At 33.9% G+C, this 22614-nt stretch overlaps 2 protein-coding genes across 3 annotated transcripts in view; both read right to left on the reverse strand.

The window, feature by feature from the left end:
* LOC114330123 (abhydrolase domain-containing protein 2) overlaps positions 1-22614 on the reverse strand; it is a 153548-nt gene that overhangs the window by 90119 nt on the left and 40815 nt on the right. The window lies entirely within an intron of this gene.
* LOC126879947 (KRAB-A domain-containing protein 2-like) lies at positions 1365-3626 on the reverse strand. Its single transcript, XM_050643331.1, has 2 exons — positions 1836-3626; positions 1365-1655 (listed from the first exon to the last, which is right to left on the reverse strand). The coding sequence occupies exons 1-2, from the start codon at positions 3251-3253 to the stop codon at positions 1427-1429; spliced, it is 1647 nt and encodes a 548-aa protein (XP_050499288.1). The 5' UTR covers positions 3254-3626; the 3' UTR covers positions 1365-1426.

Genomic DNA, 22614 nt, shown 5'->3' on the forward strand with positions numbered 1-22614 from the left:
TTTCTGTAGTTCTTTTTATACTTATATTATCAATACACTCAAGAAGTTTTACCTATTTAAAAGGCCTAATTTTAGAAAAATTGGAGTTTAAAGAAAAATTAATTTTTTGGAATTTCCCATTTTTCACCTTTTACTTCAAAATATCTCCGAAAATACTGGAGATACGAAAAAAATCATGGATCACTAAATTGTAGCTTTTTTAATAACTAAAATTCTCTTGTGCATAGATTTTCATTACAGTAAACAGTTAGCAAGATATAGCTGTTTAAAACCTCTATTTACTAGCAAACACCCCCTTATTCGAGCCTTTTAAACCCACCCTAATTAAAAACTAAGGTATCTTAAGGAATTTAGTTTACACAGTCTTATAACTCTTTAAAAATCCTACAAAGTCATTTTTGAAAAAACTTTTTATAGCCTAAAATGAAGGAGCTATGTTTATAAAACAAATTTTTTTTTCGAAAAATTTGGATAGTCCGCTTATGGATAATTTTCAATGTATGTATAATACCACAGAATCGATTCGTATAATCTGTATAATATAACAAACCTTTATATTTTTGTGATGGAGAAGTTAACAGGATTTCGAATATAAAATAAAATATAGGATGTTCCATTTAAAAAAACAAGTTTGGTTTGCCACTATGATATCGAACACCCTGCAACATTCTAGCTAATTTTGTAATGTGAAGCTCAAAGTTGGCTACAAGTTTAGTTATTAACTTTTATTGCTATCTATTACTATAGCGGATCTACTAAGCTTTATCACACTAATCAATCACCCTGAATTTGTATTTACTTGTACAGGTGTGCTGCGCAGTAATGAACGCAACCTGTATCAGCAGCCAGATGGCCGGTACGGTGTTCGAGGAAGCATAGGGAACAATATGTATATGAAAGAATCAGCTGTCTTAAAATAGTTTCTCGAAAACGTTGACCAACTCTTAGACCATAACGTGTCTTGGTTCTTCTGCAGCTTGATTGTAAATCTATATGTTACAGTGAAAGTTGACGTTTCAGGGAAGGTTAACCTTTACTAGTCACGGTCGACTCTCGCTGGGCATCTTAGTGAAAGTTGAATTCTGAAATAACAAGATCAACTTTCACTAGTGAAGGTTGACCATTCTTAGTGAACGTCAACCTCCCCTACAGCAGTCTAGGGAAAGTTACACAGACGTACAAACAAGATCAACATCCACTAGTGAAGGTTGACAATTCCTATAGTGAATGACAACCTCCTCTACAACAGTCTAGGGAAAGTTAGAGAGAAATAAAAGACTAATCTTAAATCACGTATACTTTTATAACAAAAGTAAATTTAGAATTTGAAAGATGAACAAATAAGAACAAAATAAAACGTGAAACTATAGTCTACAATTTAAAGACTATAATAGAGACGAAAATACTATAGTCAACAATAATAAAATTATTTGTTGCAACATGATAATGCTTTATGGCATTTGGAATTGCATAAAACATTGTTTTTTATGCAGTAACACTTCTTTGTTTGGCACTTCTTGTTACAACTGCACTTAAAAAATCCTTGCCCACTTCCGGTTGACTGAGTAGTAGCAACTGTTCGTAAAGTAAGTGTCTTTTCCATTGGAATTTCATCTTCTTTTATAATGTTTACTGGACAAGTATTAAACTGGGATCTGCAAATAAAAAGATACTTGCAGGCTTAAATGTAAAATTACTAATTATTATACTATGCGGTATTAAATACGTTCAAACAAGTTAAACTTCATAAAAGTATTAAAAATGTAAACTAAATTGACGACTGTGGCCTACTTAGGGTAAGATTTTACTTGTTATAATAGAATAATAAAACTTACCGAGCATACAGCTGTTTCAGAACACCATCTCTGGTTCCTATGCGGTAAAATCCATTATCCACTACATCCAACACAACGCCAAGAATTGACCGTGCATCCCCTCGGCCTCGGTCCACATCAGGAACAGGAACTCTCACAGTGCAACCTTTGTCAACAGGTTGTAGTTTATGGTCAGATGTACTTTTCATACGTTTTGCTTGATCTGTTAGGCATTTGAATGCTTCATCTCGTTGTCTTTTAATGTCCATAGTTGATTTGTCCAGGTCAGTTAAAAGGTAACTAGTACCTTCTAAGTGTTGGTCTTCGCTGTTCTCTGTAACACTCAAATCACCCTCATTTTCAAGTGTACTGGAGGTTTCCTGTATATTTTCACCTGTATCGTGCTCACCACTAACAGTAATGTCCCTAATAACGGCTTCAAGATCTTCTTCAGACTCTACATTTGTTAAAGCTTCAGTAGGGATACTGGAAGTAGCTAATCCGTGCTTAGGTGGACATCCAAACATGGCTTCATACGGTGTTCTTTTTATGCCGCTGTGTAAAGCACTATTTTTCATCAACTGAATAAACTTCAGACCGTAGCTCCAATTAGAAGATTTGTGGTCATGCATCCATATGGTAAGCATATTTTCCACATCCTGGTTAGCCCTTTCGACACTGCCCTGACTTTGGCTATGTCTTGGTTTCCCATGGACAATTTTAAAATTAGGCCAAAAATCAACTAATCCATTAATAATTTTATTCACAAATTCCCGTCCATTATCTGACTGCAATACTGTTGGGGCGCCTAGCAAAGTAAAAATATCTATTATATTTTCACAAACCTCATCAGCTGTTTTAGACTTTAGTGCTCTGAGAACAACAAACTTTGTGAGATGATCTTGGTACACTAATATAAATTTATACTCGCCGTCTGGCTGCGATTGGAAATCGATTAAATCAACTTGGCATCTATGATTCAACTCTTTAAAAAGCAACGGCTTAACTACAATACCTTTCTTTAGGCTTTTTTGTTTCTGTAGGCAAGGCTCGCAGAGACTTAGAAAGATTGATATATCCTTGTAGGTTATATTCTTGTATTTTGTTTTTAAATGTTTCACCATGCGATCTCGCCCACCATGTCCGGTTGTAATGTGAGCATCATTTAATATCTGAAAAAGATCTTCATCGCATATAAAATACTTGATGCTATCTTGTTCAGTTACTGGGGATATTAATTTGGTGATTCCATTCACCTCAATAACATCATACCTTTTCAAAAACCGGTAGTCATTGCCATCCTTATTAGATTTTATTTTTACAGTCTTAACCTTATCAATAAGAAGCTCATACTTCACCTTATTCACTGAAACACAATTCAACTTGGAATTTTCACGCTCATCTTTAAGTAGTTCGTAAAACTGCGCAGATTTAGACATTATCGTTCATTAACACTGAACCACTTTAAAACATAAGCGCACCACCTTCAGAATTAAAATACCACATCAGGATATAACACACAGTTGCACAATAACATAACCTCACCAACACTGACGGCCGGCTGGGCGGGAATGTAATATGCACAATGCTGCAGACACCAGACATCACTGGCACCAGGTCAAGGTCGTTCGCCCGCCGTGCACATCCGCCAGATGTTCAACATTCCCTAGGCTGATTCCGTGAAGGTTCACCTTCCCTAGTGAAAGCTGATATATATTTTCTACTATCAACATTCACTGGTCATTTCAGTGAAGGTCGACAATCACTAGCGACGGTACACCTTGACTAATATTCAGCTTTCACTGTAACATATATATATAAAAGAAAGTCGAGTTATGTTAGTTAGACCGTTAATAACTCGAGAGCGGCTCATCATATTTTTATGAAATTTTACACGTGTATTCTACCGGACTGGGAATAGGCATAACTCTGAATTCATGCCCGTACGTCATAAGGGGGCTTGCCCCCCCTGATATATTTTTTTAATTTTTTGATAAACCGTTTTTTCTTAATTTTGTATGATGTAGAAGCAAAAGATACATACAATCCTAAATTTTCACTTTTTTATCTTCAACCGTTATTTTTTAATAGCCATTTAAATATTTTACATCTTTGTTGCCATACTCCTCCGAAACGAATTGACCAATTTTCATGAAATTTGGCAGGTAGATTCCCTGCTGAATTGCGAACAAAACGCTGCCATTTTTTCTTCTCTAGCGCAGTCCGTTTCCGAAATAGCGAACCGTAAGCCGTAGCAAAATTATGAGCACAGAAGAAGAACGAATGGGAAATTTCATAAAAGAAAAGTGCAACAGATTAACTTTTGGAGTCAAATTGGATAAAATATGAATTTTTTAATTTTACGAATTTTCAAAAAACTTGCTTTTGCGTGGGCAAACCATCCAGTTTATTTATGTTTATTAGATGAACTAACGAAAAATATCATGTACACTATTGCATGTATTAAATGATTGTTAAATGTTTTGTTATTGTGATAAATTATTAATATTTAGAATTTTAACCTTTAACTACCCGCACATCAAAATATAACATAACTACACGCGTGGCGTACTTTATACGCCACAAGAAAATATACTTAAAAACAGCGGATTTGTTTTTTTTTGGAAAATTACACTTATTTGTTTGTTATAAACCTTACTCGGCGTCAGCGGATACTTGGAGTTCCTTCTCAGTAAGCAAATTGGGATATATAACTGGAATCTGATTCCATGATAAATAAAATTGCTAATAATATTTTTTTGAAACGATATTTTTTACCTGAGAAAAAGTATTGTTTATAAAGAAAAATTTATTTGTGCCATAATGACTAAAAAACATTTGAAATATGTACTTATAGTACTAATTGTATTACTATAATTGTGGCGTATGTTATCCACCACCGGAAACAACAAATAATAAACTGTAAATTACGATCTTCCTAGAAGGCCGATTATAACGAAACTAAATCCAGTGTAAAGCACATTCCAGTGATAGGTTAGATAAATAAACAAAGACAAAAATTAAATTTTTAATACATTTGTAGTAGAATTCTTATATGTGGCGTACAAAAATACGCCAGCGCGTGTAGTTCAAGTTTAAGGTATGAATTAAAATAATAAAATTTATTTTACTTTAAAACCTAAACAGTTTTTCCATTCTCTTAGGCCAAAAATATTTAGCTACCTACTACATTCTCATATTTTGACGTTTATTTGTGTCAGTCGAAATGATTTGTAAATTTTGAGGTTAATGTCCCTTAATGCTAACAACCATATTGTCATTGAGAAAACTCAGTTGCCTCAATTATCTCAATATAATACAATGTATGTATTTATGTATCTAAATCTATATATTGTACGTTCCCTATGTCTAGCTGAACGATTTACGTACTGTATACGTGGAATATCATATAATTTGTCATATTATGTATCTTTCTTATGTATTGTACCCTCGGAGATCGCTGGGAAAATTTACACTCAAAATAACAAAATCCAGTTTGGCAACACTGTGTGAATGTTGATAGTATCATATCCCTTTTAAGATAAACAGAACTGTAATTTAGTCCAGACAAATTAATATATTTTTGGCCAGCAAAAATGAGATTTTTCAACCAAATACTGTTTCAAATATGATGTGCAAAATAATTTTTAATTGTTTTGTCATTAAAGTAGAAATAAATTTAAATTCCACTCATTAAATCGTTATCGTCCAGTTATTGTCTTAATTATTTTAACTTTTAATAAGTGTCGACTAATTCTGAATGATTAATAAGTTGTTAAAACATTTTATCTGTAGCGGCTTCTGGAATGCCTTAAAAACTATAGAATTTCATTCGACCATACTTACAAATTTTGCATTATTGTGAAAAAATATTTGGACATATAATTTTCTTTTTTATTCAAGGAAATTGCATTTCGATCAATTTTCATGTCTAGCAATTCATTTTCGAGCAGTTGATTTTGAGTAATTGATTTTTAGCCATTGCGTTCAAGCAACTGATCTAGAATCAAAATTATGACAGATTATCTAATTATGACACACTATCTAAGGTGCAACGAAGTTCACCGGGTCAGCTAGTGTAGTATAGTTAAACTTTCTGAATGTGGAACATTCCACAATATTAATGAATTCCATTATCATTGTTTAACAGAAAACCTAAATTTATTCTAAAACATCAGGTGAGACAAAGCAATTTAGACCAGGGCATTTAGAACAAAAACACCGGAATAAATAATTGATTTTTAAATACAGCACCTATTTTTTTTTGCCGATATATTGCACTGCTTTTTAATAAGTAAGTTATTAATTTAAAATAAATTAAAACAATTTGTCGATCTTTTCTTTCAAGTATTGCGCATTTAGTTACAACTTTACGGTTTGATTGTTAAATACATATTTCTACTCCAAATAACAACTACTATTCCAAAAACCACACTTATCGTAATGGTATGCTTCTAAAAATATAACTAATTATGAAAAAATCATCCGACCTTAAAGACAAATAATGTTTCGAGCCATATCATTAAAGTGTAATTATTTGAAATCAGTACATTAGCACTAAAATGAATAATAAAAATATTGCATGTGAGTAAATATGTATATTATAAATGGATTTTAGACAATATTAGGTTGTTCGATACTGACCACGATAAAACCAATTGTTGAATATTAATGTGACATTAACTTAAGTAAACCAGTTGCGCAAAGATGTGAGAACATTATGTAGACAAGGGCCGGTTGTTCGAACGCTAATCAACAATGATCATTATCAAATATTTAATTACTGTCACCAACTGTCAATGTCAACTTTGCTTGGGTTGCTGAAAACATAATATGAAATTACTGAATCAATTATGTTAATAATTGTTATGTTAATTGATTAACTAATCTCATAATTTTAATCAATTATGTTTTCAGCAACCAAATAAAATTGACATTGACAGTTTTGGCGACAGTAATTAAATATTTGATAGTGATCATTGTTGATTAGCGTTCGAACAACCGGCCCTAAGATTCTTTTAAACCAAATGATAACACTTAAACCGCGTCCTCACCGCGAATTTACAAAACCTATACCATTTCAGTCACGGCAGCGACTGAATTCGAGTAGAGTTTGTATGCAGAATATTAGTTACATATCCTATGCTATTTCGGTCCAGAAATTAACTGTATTGGTGTAGGATTTTCAAACGAAATTTTTGGTTATTATTGAGCAAATGTCTATACTGTTTCAGTCATGTAAGTAAAACTAATCAAATATTTACTAAGTGGATTTATTATTTATGTATATCATAAAATTTAGATATGTTTTGAAAATTAAAATGAATAATACATATTTGGATAATATTAAAAATTAAAAACAAATGAATAATTACTAATGTACGAATATAATACAGTATGTCCTTGTAAGTTGGAACCATATGGAAAACTTTTTTATAATTGACTTTACGAAAAAAAGACATAAAAAGTTCTGCATGGTCTAAAACCGAAGATGCAATCATCTGATATTAAGTTTTATTAATAGTATATGAGAGATGTCAAAAAATATGAATTTCTTTCAAGAGTAACGTATCTTTATACAGAGAGGGGCTAAATTATGGAATAAATTCATTTTTTCTAAAATGAACGACTTGGGAGAAAAATACCGAAACAGGTCGATTTTTATTTTTAAATTATAATTTTTTGGCATATATTTCATAATATATTTCATCTGAGCGTGATGACGTAATCGATGATTTTTTTAAATGGGAATATGGGTCGTGTGGCACCTCATTTGAAAGGGTGTTCAATTCTCTATTCAGTAATATAAACACAAATATCATTATTTATACAGGGTGGCCAAAAAAATAATTTTTGAATTATATTAATTGACGAAAAAAGAAGAATGTATGCAATTTATTTAAATCAAAATACTTTCTATCGCTGTCAGAAAATAGAAAAAACTGTTTATTTGGCAAATAAACATTGGTTTTTGGCTTAAATTAAATATTAAAACTGCCAAGAGGTATGTACGTGGGAGGCTGTTTGTGATTTATTTAAGCAAGAAGAAATGTTTATTTGTGAAATAAATATTTTTTCAATAAAATGTATTTTGAGTTAAATAAATTACACATTCTTCTTTTTGCGTCAATTAATTTAATTAAAAAATTATTTTTTGGTCACCCTGTATAAATAATGATATTGTTTATATTACTGAATATAGAATTGAACACTCTTTCAAATGAGGTGCCACATGACCCCTATTCCCATTTAACAAAATCATCGATTACGTCATCACGCTTAGATGGATGACGTCACTAGTATGAAATATATGCCAAAAAATTGTAATTTAAAAATAAAAATCAACCTGTTTCGGGATTTTTCTCCCAAATCGTTCATTTTAGAGAAAATTAATTTATTCCTAAATTTAGCCCCTCTCTGTGTAAAGAGAGCGGCTAAACTCTACTTTACTCTTAACAGAAATTCATATTTTTTGACATCTCTCATATACTATTAATAAAACTTAATATCATATGACTGCATCTTCGGTTTTAGACTATGTCTTTAGAACTTTTTATGAAGAATATCTTTTTTGCGTAAAATCAATAATAAAAAACTTTTCCATATGGTTCCAATTTACAGGGACATACTGTATATATTCTTACATTAGTAATTATTCATTTGTTTTTAATTTTTAATATTGTCCAAATATGCATTATTCATTATAATTTTCAAAACATATCTAAATTTTATGATATACATAAATAATAAATCCACTTAGTAAATATTTGATTAGTTTTACTTACATGACTGAAACAGTATAGACATTTGCTCAATAATAACCAAAAATATCGTTTGCAAATCCTACACCAATACAGTTAATTTTTGGACCGAAATAGCATAGGATATGTAACTAATATTCTGCATACAAACCCTACTCGAATTCAGTCGCTGCCGTGACTGAAATGGTATGGGTTTTGTAAATTCGCGTCCTCACCCTGGTAATTTTTTACGTGCGTATTGAACTAATGGTTCGTCGCAAAAATTTGCGTCGCAGATTTAACTGCTCGACCACCGAAAATTTATTTATCGTTCGTTGTTAGTTGTATACGCAAATCGTTTGCTCCTCGCTCAAAAAACAACCGATGGAGCGTGTGCGTCGAAAATTTTTGCGTCTGATTTATGCGATGAACAGCTGATTCGTCGCAAATTTTTACCAGTGAGGACGCGGCTTTAGAGCACCCGTCGCTCGCTCTTAGGCAAGCCGCACACCAAAGAAACATGAAACGAAAAACATGAAACATGTTTCATGAAAATAAAACACTGCTAAACAAATCTCAACGTCCGCCTACCGATGAAACCAGTGTGATTCATGCTAATGACACATTTTTATTTTCGGAGAGTTTCATAAATGGCCGGACGTATATTTGTTTAACAGTGTTTTATTTCCATGAAACGTAAATCACGTTTCATGGAAATAAAACACTGCTAAACAAATAGACGTCCGGCCATTTATGAAACTCTCCGAAAATACAAATGTTTTATGAGCATGAATCACCCTGGTTTCATTGGTAGGCGGACTTCAAGATTTGTTTACCTGTGTTTTATTTTCATGAAACGTGTTTTACGTTTCATGTTTTAGGTTTTATGTTTCTTTGGTATGCGGCTTGCCTTACGAATAGAATGCAACAAATTTCATTAAGATCCATCCAAATGCAAAAAATTGCTCAGTTTAATAAAGTATTCACTCTATGAACCCCAAAAAAATTGTGGTTCTTCTTAGATGAGTACTTTATTACCTCTAGACTACATTGGTGAAAAAATAGATACTTCCTTTCCTAGTATTGATAACTACATTTAGACCAAGGTATTTAGGAAAAATAAATTGATTTTTAATACAGCACCTATCAACTTGCAACTTTTTGCATTGTGTTCAGGATAACGAAATGCAAAATTGCATTTAAAGTGCGTAAAAGCCATCCAAATATGCATAAGGGTCATTCCATTTCAAATCACTCAATTTTGGAGCAAAAAAAATTTTGGACCTCCGATTTGTCTGAAAATTGGTATATAGCTTCTGCGGGACGTACAAATAAGATATTTAAGGTCAAAAAATCTTCTTCTTCTTTTTTCTCAAAATGTTATTTTATGCGATTTTACAGTGATTTGGTGTTTATTTATACAAATTTGCATTTTCTATCGTAAAGTATCAATGGAAAACATATTTTAATAGAAGGGACTCAAAAATGTCATTATATGGCATTATAACAAGTTACTTTGATTCAAAACAAGCTTTTGATCAAATTTTATAGTGTAGAAAACGTTAAAATACCGTTTTTTACATTTTTCTCCATTCCCAAAATACATCATAATCGATTTGGTTGAAAATTTGCCCACAGATAGACAAAACATAGGACTTTAAGTGGTGAGAAGGATTTGAATTATATTACAATACCAAAAAAGTTACATGCAATATTATAGTCAAAAATATAGGCGTCTACTGTAAGTACAATTAACTCGAAAATATCGACCTCACGACAAAAATTGTTAAAAAGAAATTGTAATAATTATAAATACGATTTATTTGGAACAATTTCAGTTCCTACCATTTTTGTCGAAAAGTTAAAAATGGCGGAGATATTGAGCAAAACAGGTTCTCCTATAAAATCAAGATGGCGGCTAACGTAACGGAGGAATTCATTCGTGATTTTAAATTTAGGCTACTATTGACTCCCCTAAAGATCAGAAAAATAAAATTTTGGGCAGCTCGGCATTCAAGGTCAAATGCTATCCCGACTGGACTAATATATACTTTTGACTCTGATATTACTGCATGTAACTTTTTTGGTATTGTAATATAATTCAAATCCTTCTAACCACTTAAAGTTCTATCTTTTGGCTATCTGTGGGCAAATTTTCAGCAAAATCGATGATGATGTATTTTGGGAATGGAGGAAAATGTAAAATACGGCATTTTAACGTTTTTTACACTATAAAATTTGATCAAAAACTTGTTTTGATTCAAAATAACTTGTTATAATGCCATATAATGACATTTTTGAGTCCTTTCTATTAAAATATTATGTTTTTCATTGATACTTTACGACAGAAAATGCAAATTTGTTTAAATAAACACCAAATCAGTGTAAAATCGAATAAAATAACATTTTGAGAAAAAAGAAGAAGAAGATTTTTTGACCTTAAATATCTTATTTTTACGTCCCTCAGAAGCTATATACCAATTTTCAGACAAATCGGAGATACAAAATTTTTTGCCTGAGTGATTTGACATGGAATGTACCATAAACATGTCAAATTCAGTATATTAAGGGCCACATTTTGTTACTCGGAGGTTTTTGGTGTCGCTGAACACGAATACGTCATCAGTACAGATCCCCCAGAGCACCTGGTGTCCAGGATCACTGCTGAGGCACGTCATCGTGCATCGAACAGAGTACTCGAAGGTTTTTGGGATCGCTGAATTCGAATATATCATCAGAACCGACCCTCGCACTACCGAGTGCCAAGGTGACTACTGTGCACGTCATCTTTTGAAATTTCTAGTCTTCCGACATAAAATGGTGCAAACAGAGTACTTGGGGGTTTTTCGGGGTTTACTGTTTTGTTTATGTATCTATTAACATCAATTTAGAGCCGAAAACCCTCGAAACTGCAGAATATGATGTGCCTTAGCTGTAACCCTAGGCACCAGGTGCTCCGGAGGTTGGTTCTGATGTCGCATTCGTATTCAGCAACCCCAAAAAACTCACCAAGTAATTTGATTGCATCAATTTAGTGCTGAGAACTCTCTAAACTCCATAAGATGTGCCCGAACAGTGACCCTTGGCATTAAATGCTCCGGGAGTCAGTTCTGATGGCCTATTCATGTTCAGCCTGAACGTCGGCTTGAAAATAAACGAAGAACATTCTAAATACATGGTCGTGTCAAGAAAAGAACGACAGCAAATAAGACAAGAAATTACCATAAACGATCATAATTTTGAGGTGGTCAAAGAATTAAAATACCTAGGAACAACAATTACCAGTGACAACACAGGAGAATGGGAGGTTGAAATACGAATTAGACCAGGGCATTTAGCACTAAAAACACCCGAATAAATAATTTTTTAAATACAGCACCTAGAGACCTGCAGTTTTTTGCATTACGTTTAGGACGACGCCAGGAAAAAAGTCTACTATTCAAAAATGGGTGGAAATGCATAATTGCACTGTAAAGTGCATCAAATGCATCCAAAATTGCATAAATATAAAAATAAAGTCAAAATCAGTATACTAAGGAACAAAATTTATTATTTGGGGGGTTTTTGGGGTCACTGAATACGATTACGCCATCAGAACTGACCTCCGGATCATCTGGTGCCCAAGGTCACTGCAAGAGACGTCATCTTCTGGAGTTTCGATGATTTTTGGCATTAAATCGATGCAAACGCGTTACTCGCCGGTTTTAGGGGTCGCTAAGTACGAATATGCCAACAGAATTGACCTCCAGAGTACCTGGTGCCCAGGGTCGCTACTAAGGCACGTCATCTTCTGGAGTTTCAAGGGATTTCGGCACTAAATTGATGCACCTGGACTATTCTTGGGGTTTTTGAGGTGGTTAAACACGAATCTGCCATCAGAACAGACCACTGGATAACCTGGTGCCCAAGGTTACGGCAAGGGACGTCATCTTCTGGGGTTTCGAGGGTTTTTGCTATCAAATTGATGCAAACGGATTACTCGGGAGGTTTTTGAGGTCGCTAAACACGAATATACCATCAGAATATACCACCGGATTACCTGGTGTGCAATGTCACTGCAAGGGACGTCATCTTCTGGAGTTTCGAGGGCTTTCGGTATTAAATATATGCAAATGGATTAGTTAGAGGTTTTTGGGGTCGCTAAACACGAATATGCGATCAGAATTGAACTCCGGAGAACCTGGTGCCCAAGATCGCTACTAAGGCACGTAAGCTTCTGGAGTTTCGAGTGTTTGCGGCATTAAATTGATGTAAACGGACTACTCACTGGTTTTTTGGGGTCGGTAAACACGAATATGTCATCAAAACTGAGCTCCGGAGTACCTGATGCCGAGGGTTGATACTAGGATACGTCATCTTCTGGGGTTTCGAAGATTTTCGGCATTTAATTGATGAAAATGGATTACTGGAGTGTTTTTGAGGTTGCTAACATGAATATGCCATCAGAATCGACACCTTGTGCACCTGGTGCCCAAGGTCACTGCAAGAGACATTATCTTCTGAAGTTTTGAGGGATTTCGGCATTAAATTGTTGAAAATGGATTACTCGGGGTTTTTTAAAATCGTTAAACATGAACATGCGATCAAAACAGACCATCGTAGCACCTGGTGCCCGCGGTCACTGCAAGGGGCGTCATCCTCTGGGCGAGGTTTTTCGGTACTATATTGACGCAAAACCGATTACTTTTAGGCAAACACGAGTATGACTTTAGATGAAGGATTCTGGAATATCTAGTGATTATGATGATCAATAATAACGCCAACGCATAATAACATTGTCATAAGAGAATATAGTAAATCGATCTAAAAATAAATAAAGAAAAAATATTGTCAAATATAAATATTATTTATATAAATTTTATATATACATAAGGTAAGAAAATTAAATAACACAGTCAGTCCCTTGCAATGACCATGGTCACCAGGTGCCCCATGGGTCTGTTCTAATGGCATATTCGTGTTTGGCGACCTCAAAAACCCCCGAGTAAATCATTTGCATCCATTTTATGCCGAAAACAACTCTCGAAAATCCAGAAGATGACGTCCATTGCAGTGACCTTGAGCACCAGGTGATCCGGTGGTCTGTTATGATGGCATATTTGTGTTTAACGACTCAAAAACCCCCGAGTAATCCATTTTTATCAATTTAATGCCGAAATCTCTCAAACTCTAGAAGAGGACGCCCCTTGCAGTGAACTTGGGCTCCAGGTGCAAGGGGAGTCGGTTTTGATGGCATATTCGTATTTAACGACCTCAAAGTCCCGTAAGTAATCCGTATGCATTAATTTGATACCGAAAACCCTCGAAACTCCAGAAGATGACGTCCCTTGTAGTGACCTTGGGCACCAGGTGATCAAGAGGTCTGTTCTAATGGCATATTCGTGTTTAACCACCTCAAAAACCCCAAGAATTGTCCAGTTCATCAATTTAGTGCCGAAATCCCTCGAAACTCCAGAAGATGACGTGCCTTATTAGCGACCCTGGGCACTAGGTACTCCGGAGGTCAATTCTGATGGCATATTCGTATTTAGCGACCCCTAAAAACCGTGAGTAATCCGTTTGCATCGATTTAATGATGAAAATCATCGAAACTCCAGAGGATGACGTCTCTTGCCATGACCTTGAGCACCAGGTGATCCGGGGGTCAGTTTTGATGGAGTAATCGTATTCAGTGACCCCAAAACCTCCCAAATAATAAATTTTGTTCCTTAGTATACTGATTTTGACTTTAGTTTTATATTTATGCAATTTTGGATGCATTTTATGCACTTTACAGTGCAATTATGCATTTACATCCATTTTTGAATAGTAGACTTTTTTCCTGACGTCATCCTGAACATAATGCAAGAAACTGCAAGTCTCTAGGTGCTGTATTTAAAAAATTATTTATTTTGTGCTAAATGCTCTGGTCTAAATACTGGCCGTTATACGAATACTGAATTCTTTGCCGTTCAACATCTAATGAGATCAAAGCTTCTCTCCAGACGTGACAAAACCTAAATGTACAAAACCATAATACGACCAGCAGTGACATACGGAAGTGAAACATGGACATTGAGAACGAAAGAAATCAATAAACTATTAGTATGGGAACGCAAATTCCTGCGTTCGCTGGTTATGATCCTTGCAGGGACAATGTGACAAATGAATGGAGGAGCAGATACAACAATGAATTAGAGAATCTCTTCAAGCAGGGAAACATCATAAGATACATAAAAACCACTAGACTAAGATGGGCAGGCCACATGGTACGGAGTAGCACAGTATAGGAACCAATGGAAGACAATAGTAAACGCGGTAAAGACTCACGAAGAGCTGTAAAAACCAAAGAAGAACCGAAAAATTCTCGAGTTACAAAATCGGGCTCTGAATACACTGATTTTTTGATATGTGTATGTACTTTTGGATCCATAATGCAGTTATGCATTTCCACCCATTTTTCTATTGTAAACTTTTTTCCTGGCGTCATCCTGAACGCAACGCAAAAATTCGCAAGTATTTATAATACAACACCTATTCTTAAAAGCTTTTATCAGAGCTTATTTGAACGGTTTTTTAATGAACTTTAAAAGATGTCTCTAAAGTTTTTCCAAAAAATTGCACCACATTCCAGTTAATTAAAGGTTCTCCATCTCGATATTCTTCGACAATAACCATTTAGTCCTGTCGCCAGGGGTGGGGGTACAACGGCCTCCTTTATTCAACCCAAGTTTTTTTTTATGTATTTTGACCCGTAGAACACGAATTTTTTGGGTAACAGTTGTTTCGGATGTCGATAAGATTGTTATAAACAAATAGTGAAGTAATGCGAATATCTGCTACTGACATTCGCGAATGCGGATGCGAATATTCAGTTTTTTTAAATTTGTTTCTATTTTTGTAATGTTTTCTAAATTTATAATATCTAATAGTGTAAATAGTAAATCTGATTCTTAAGGAATCTTAAGGCTTAATAAAAAGACCAAATAGGTAATAAAATAAAGGCTGATAATGTGATTATCCGAAGTTAAGTTACCTTTCCTTAATAAAAAAAAAGATGAGAAGTGAATATATTTTGATTTTATTAACCTAATATTATCATCAAATTATTTTTTTTCTGATATTCATATTCGCAAAACATTCGCACAAATTTTGCGAATACGAATGCGAATATTCAAAAATATGCGAATATTCGCGAATGCGAATAAGAATACTCGTTACATCACTATAAACAAAGAACTTGAGGAATTACATAACAGCGATTTTTTACAAAACAAAACATTTTTTGTATTTTTTGGATCATTCTAAGTAAACAATGTTCTTAAAAGTTTTTTAGTAGGATGCATAGTTTTCTATATAAACGAGGTTGAACTTTAAAAAAATCGAAAAATTGCAATTTTTGAGCCCGAATAACTTTTGATTAAAAAATAAAATAGCAATTCTGCTTACCGCATTTAAGTTCAAGTCAAAAAAATTCTATATAACAAAATTTACTCAGAATTAGCCACTCAATCGATTTCCATTAGTTATTTTGATTAAAAAATGTTAGATTGTTTGATGTTTGATTAAAAATGAACCCTAGATGGAGTTGTTTTCACCCCCAGGGCAAAAGCGCAGTTCGGCATAAGGTAGATTTTGACAAAGGCTATAATTATTACCTAAATCCAAATTTTCAAAGGAAATCGACCTTGGTTCTCAAAATTCCACGAGAAAATGGGTGTTGATTGGACTATATTGAAATGCTACGTATTCTCTACCCTTTTATAGGGTGTCCCAAAAGTAGTGGAACGGTCGAATATTTCGCGAACTAAACATCGGATCAAAAAACTGAAAAATACGTGTTTAATAATTTTCAAAAATCTATCCAATGACACCAAACACCAATCCCCACTACACCCCCTGGAGGTGGGGTGGGGGGTAACTTTAAAATCTCAAATGGAAACCCCAAGTTTTTCTTGCAAATTTGGATTCGTTACGTAAAAGTAGGCAACTTTTATTCAAGACAATTTTTCGAACTGTGGAGAGATGGCGTTATAATTGGGAAAAACGATTTATCCTGATACCATAGGTAAATTATAGAAACGGTCTAATAACTCACGAAATACACTTACAAATGAGAAACCAAAAAACAGATTTTTAATTTTTTTCGAAAACCTATCGAATAACACCAAACATGACCCTCCAACCCACCCCCTGGAGGTGGGGTGGGGGGTAACTTTAAAATCTTAAATAGCAACCCCCACTTTTTATTGCAGATTCGGATTCGCCATAAAAAATTAAGCAACATTTATTCGAAACATTTTTTAAAATTTCTGATAGATGGCGCTAATAAATCGTATTTTTCCAATTAAAGCGCCATCTATTGCAATTCTAAAAAAAATTTCGAATAAATTTTGCTTAATTTTTTGTGACGGATCCGAATCTGTAATAAAAAGTGGGGGTTGCTATTTAAGATTTTAAAGTTACCCCCCACCCCACCCCCAGGGGGTGGGTTGGAGGGTCACGTTTGGTGTTATTCGAAAGGTTTTCGAAAAAGATTAACAATTTGTTTTTTAGTTTCTCATTTGGAAGTGTATTTCGTGAGATATTATACCGTTTCTATAATTTACCTATGGTATCACGATAAATTGTTTTTTTTTTCGATTATAGCGCCATCTATCCACAGTTCGAAAAATGTCTTAAATAAAAGTTGCTTACTTTTACGTAACGAATTAAAATCTGCAAGAAAAACTGGAGGTTTCCATTTAAGATTTTAAAGTTACCCCCACCCCACCTCCAGGGGGTGTAGTGGGGGTTGGTGTTTGGTGTCATTGGATACATTTTTGAAAATGATTGAACACATATTTTTCGGTTTTTCGATCCGATGTTTAGTTCGCGAAATATTCGACCGTTCCACTACTTTTGGGACACCTTGTATATGGAGAACATGGACAAATACGGACGCAACTGAAAAAAGAATTATGAGAGTTTTGAGATGTGGTGTTAACGAAGAATGTGGAGATTTCCAAAGTAGAAATCGAAACGTCAAACAAAGTTAATTTCAAAGTAAAATTGTGGGTTATTTTTAATTAACATAGTAAATGTAGAACAATTTTTCCGCAATAAATTAATTACAAATTCTCTACAATTACAAGTCACTTAACCTTTTAGTTTAGCCTTGACTTACAACAACAATCAGTTACTTAATGTTTCCTCTTTAATTGTTATCTGTGTGTATAGTTAAATAAGTTTATGTCGAATGTTTTCCTCTGGTTTATTATTATTTTGTTGTAAACGTTCAAAATTGACCAAAAAAAAAGATAACTGGACTTGTTTATAAAAATTTCGACTCGTGTTTTATCGTAATACATTGATAATATTGTTTTGTTTTGACTATTTTAACGAGGAAAGAAATGGTCAATTAAACAACGAAGACATAGCTTTTCTTAATCGATGAAAATGAAAAGACGTAGTGGATTTAAAATATAGGGTGGATTTTCTTCGTATGCCTCATGTTTTAAGGACAATGGCGACCCATTTTACTTTGTCTGCAGCGGTTCTGAAAAGTTTTATTGTTCTTTTTCCACTCCACTACTTTAAAATTTTCAACCAGGACGTGCGTCGCCTCCCCTGTTCTCTTTTTCCTTCCACTTTCCCTTTTATAACCAATCGCATCAATTCATATTTTTCATTTCTTAGTAGTCTAGTCGCAACATAGGGGGTCCCGTGAGCACTTTTAGGTCGCCGCGATTTGATGGTGGTATTATAGGTTTTTTGGGTCGCTGAATCCAATGGAAGTGGTCTGGAAGCGAAAATGTGGTGCGTTTAATTGTTATTAACAAATTATGGTAAAATTAGGTGTTTTTCAGAAATTATTAGAAGCCCTGTACGTAAATTGATAGTGTTAAGGTCTCCTCTGGTGTATTTTTGGTCGCTGAATCGAATGCGACTAGTCGCGATTACTCAAAATGTGTTCTTATTTTGTTAAGAACAAAATAATAGTTTATTCGCCGAAAAGCTCGAAATGCGTTATCTACAGCAAGTTTGTAAATAATAATAATAATAAATAATTTATTAATAAAGTCAATATCGAATTACATAATAAATATTACATAAAAAAGAATACAAATTACACAAATCACTTGCACACTTAAAATACAGAACAAAAATAGAAATAATACAATACTCTCATATCCGCGACTACCCAGCTGTCTCTTGGATGAATTCCTCCAAGGAGTAAAATGCATTATTCAACAAAAACTCTTTCAGCTCTTTTTGGAATTTTCTTAAGTTATTTTGATTTTTTACACTTAGCGGTAGTCTATTATATAGAGAAGGACCAGTATAGTAAGGGGATTTTTTAAAACCGGCATGGTTACATTTCATCAAACGAATTTTGTCACAGTTCCTCGTAAAGTGTGAATGAAGATCGCTATTTTTCTTAAACAGTTCAACCTTCTGGAAAATAAAAGTTAACAGTTTATATATATTGTTGTGATCTTATTTATTTATATCTGATGATATTCTTATATGTAATTTAATTTAATTAATGCATTAATGATACTCTAATTAATCAACCGGATCACATATCAATATGTTTTCAATCTCAGGGCGAATTATAAAATTACTTACTTACTTTCGTGACTTCTAAGTATTTCTCAGTGGTTCCTAATCGGGATAGGAAAAAATATAAAATAATACACACATATGGATTACAATTATAAATTAAAATTTTGTTTATTTTATATAAATGGCAATGACTGCTTAATATTTGTTAGATCTTATATTTATTTAATACAAACATTTAAAAATGGGAATCTTATTTCCTTTTGGTTTCCAATTTAAAACTTTTATTAATAATGAAACTATTAGGATTTATTAGCAACAAATTGATTTAAGTTTGATGAAAATCTTCTGATATTAGCGATTATGTTCTTCAATTTTTAATGTGGTATTTAATACAAAAACCCATACATTCATGTCTTGACAAATGAGACTGACCTTTATCTGGTGAACTGCGAATGTCCTCACACAAAACCCGTTTCCTCCTACCCTTGGTTGCGATGAAAAACTCGTCCTGGCCTCCAGTAATGTTCTCCGTTGAAAACTACCTCGTACAGCTCTCGTACCTGCTTTTCTCGTGATGTCGTGTTCTACCTTTTTCGAACCACTTCAATCAGCTACCGGGACACTCTTTGCTCAAGGAGATTCTTTTCTCTCGACTCGGCCTATTTCTCGTTCCCCTTGGGTACTCAACACTCACGGAACTACACCGGCTTTTCACTCTTCGTACACTACCGTCTACCACTGGACTTCACCTCTCCACCGCTCAAAACATTCTGATCTCTCATCCTCATTCATTTTCCTACTTTCTCAATATCCCTTCCAGATTCAAAAATGAACATTCCACCACAAATTTTAATTCGCCGTATTCCTCAATACCAACTTTTAATCTTTCTAAATATGTTTAATGGATTTCAAGAAAAAATAATCATTTCCCAATTTAAACTTACTTTCTACTTTTTACAAAACTTAATGACCTATTATCTATTTCACTGAGTCTTATTTAGCGTAGGCTAATGATCGAATCTTCCGCGAACACTATAATGGTCCGCGTCACTCAACTTGTTTATCTTATGCGCATTGTTATCGAGTTTCGTACACTTCTTCGAATCACTTTCTTAAAAACTAAATATAATAATTTGTTGTATACAGGTTGTTCTAAATTTACATGCCCGTGGTTGAGAAAATTGAATATCTTTTATATTAATTTGAATTTTGCTTATAATTATAAAATTTTAATTCTCATATCAAATAAGAATATAACAATATACACGGAAGGTACCGTAAGAATTCTTTTCTTTCTGAAAACTTCCCGACAACTGTCACGGTAATTTATGTCAAAAATTCGTCTGATAATACGCTTCTGTAAGAGAAAGATGCGCATACTTTCGGAAGCCCGGCCCCAAATAATGATGTTCTGCGCGATACGGGAATATACCTGCGCATAGTAAACAGAGATCCATGTACTTGATGGCATATCATTTTTTAATGCCGCTATCGCAAAATACGTCTTATTAAGCTGCTTTCATAAATGATCTATGTGTTTATCGAAACTTAAATTAGCGTCTATAACTGTGCCTAAAATGTTGTATATGTTGCTGTGTTTACTACCACATCTCTGTTACTGATTTTAAGTTCAAAAACGGGTTGGGTCGTTCTTCTCTCACCGTATGAAAAGTTTACAATCTTGGTTTTTTCCAAATTTACAACCAATCCATTCCTATCACACCACTCCTTGAATCGCCTTGTTAAATATTTTACTTTTATAACTACTTGCTCCAAAGTTTCTGCGGAAACTATCATGCTGGTGTCATCGGCATACATAAATACGTCTTTTAGTTCTCTAAAATACTCTGGTAAGTCATTTACATATAAAAGAAAAAGTAGTGGACCTAATATTCCTCCTTGAGGAGTTCCTAGGCTATTGTGAAAGATATCAGAATATACATTGTTTATCGCAACGTAAAACGGACGATTACAAACATATGAGACTATGAGAGTATCCAAGAATTCACTGGATTTCTAATACCGACTTTTCACGCAAAAACTCCGGTTTTAAACAGTCAAATGCACGCGAGAAATCAAAGAACAAACCATATGTAAATAAATTTTTATCAATTTTATCATGGATAGATTGTACAAACTCGATAGTGGCGGTCTCACAGGAATGCCCCGGCCGAAAACCATGTTGTTTACTCGTAATAATATTTTCATTATTTAAATAAGGCATAATTTGGTTATAAACAGCCTTTTCAAATGTTTTTGCAAAGACACTTAAAAGTGTTATTCCTCTGTAGTTAGACAGGAGATTTTTTTCTCCTCTTTTGTAAACTGGAACTACCTTGGCCATCTTTAGTATATTTGGAAATGTTCCTGTGGATACAGAGTAGTTTATTAATTCAGTTAGAACGGGGACGATCTTAGCAGAACATTCTTTCAACAAGAACAGTGGTACATCATCAAACCCTGTAGATCTCTTATTTTTGAAAGTATTTATAATTTCCAATATATCAATTTCAATTACTGGCCTATAAAAGAATGACCCACCAGGTGTGTTTTTGCTAATTGTACATGTATTGCTGTTATTTGGTACAATTGATAACACCGAACTAGTGAAAAAGTCTGCAAAGCCATTACTAGCATCTTTTTTGTTTTCATATTGTAGTTTTCTTCATACTATTTTTATACGCTAAATCGATTGTCACTAGTCGTGATAGCTTAAACCACGTCCCGACTTTGTTATTAATAAATTATTGCAAAAATAGAAAGCTTACTCACGGATTTTGCTCTAAATTAAAAAAAAAACCACTTGGAATGACATGAAATTTGGCATGCACGTAGCTAACATGTCAAACAAAACAAGTCATATTGTGCCGATGTGTGCTTTTAGCCTGGGTGTGAGTTTCACCCCGTTTCGGGGGTGAAAGAAGAAACCTTTAAAATAAGTCTGGAATTGGATAAACTGATTAATTCTGAAACAAAACTGAACAAAAGTTGCTTAGAATTAATCAGTTTATCCACTTCCGGACTTATTTTAAAGGTTTCTTTTTTTACTCCCGAAAAGGGGTGAAACTCACCCCCAGGGTAAAAGCAGAAATCGGCACAATATCACTTGTTTTGTTTGACATGTTAGCTACGTGTATGCCAAGTTTCATGTCAATCTAAGTGTTTTTTTTGAAGTTATACTTCTTTAGACGCGATTAAGAGTAAAATTTCATACTGCGCGCATGCGCACACAGACAGTATGGCGTTTAGTTGCTAAATCTTTCAAGTTATGTACAGTCCGTCTAATTTACTTACCGTTGCACGTCATTATCTACGCCAGAGATCTAAGTTGACACAGTAGTCCAGGAACCGAAGCTTTTCACCCCGCAATTTTTACAGAATGGATCGATTTGCTTGAAAATTTGAGAATAAGTAGTGGATAGTCCAAGGATCAAAATCTATATGATGCCGAAAGGCGCTTTTATTATGGGGGTGGTTGCCCCCCCATCTCGGGGGTGGTAATTTTTTATTATATTTTGACAGCAAAAGTTGAT

The sequence above is a fragment of the Diabrotica virgifera genome, chromosome 2 (assembly GCF_917563875.1).
Source record: "Diabrotica virgifera virgifera chromosome 2, PGI_DIABVI_V3a".
Lineage (NCBI taxonomy): Eukaryota > Metazoa > Arthropoda > Insecta > Coleoptera > Chrysomelidae > Diabrotica > Diabrotica virgifera.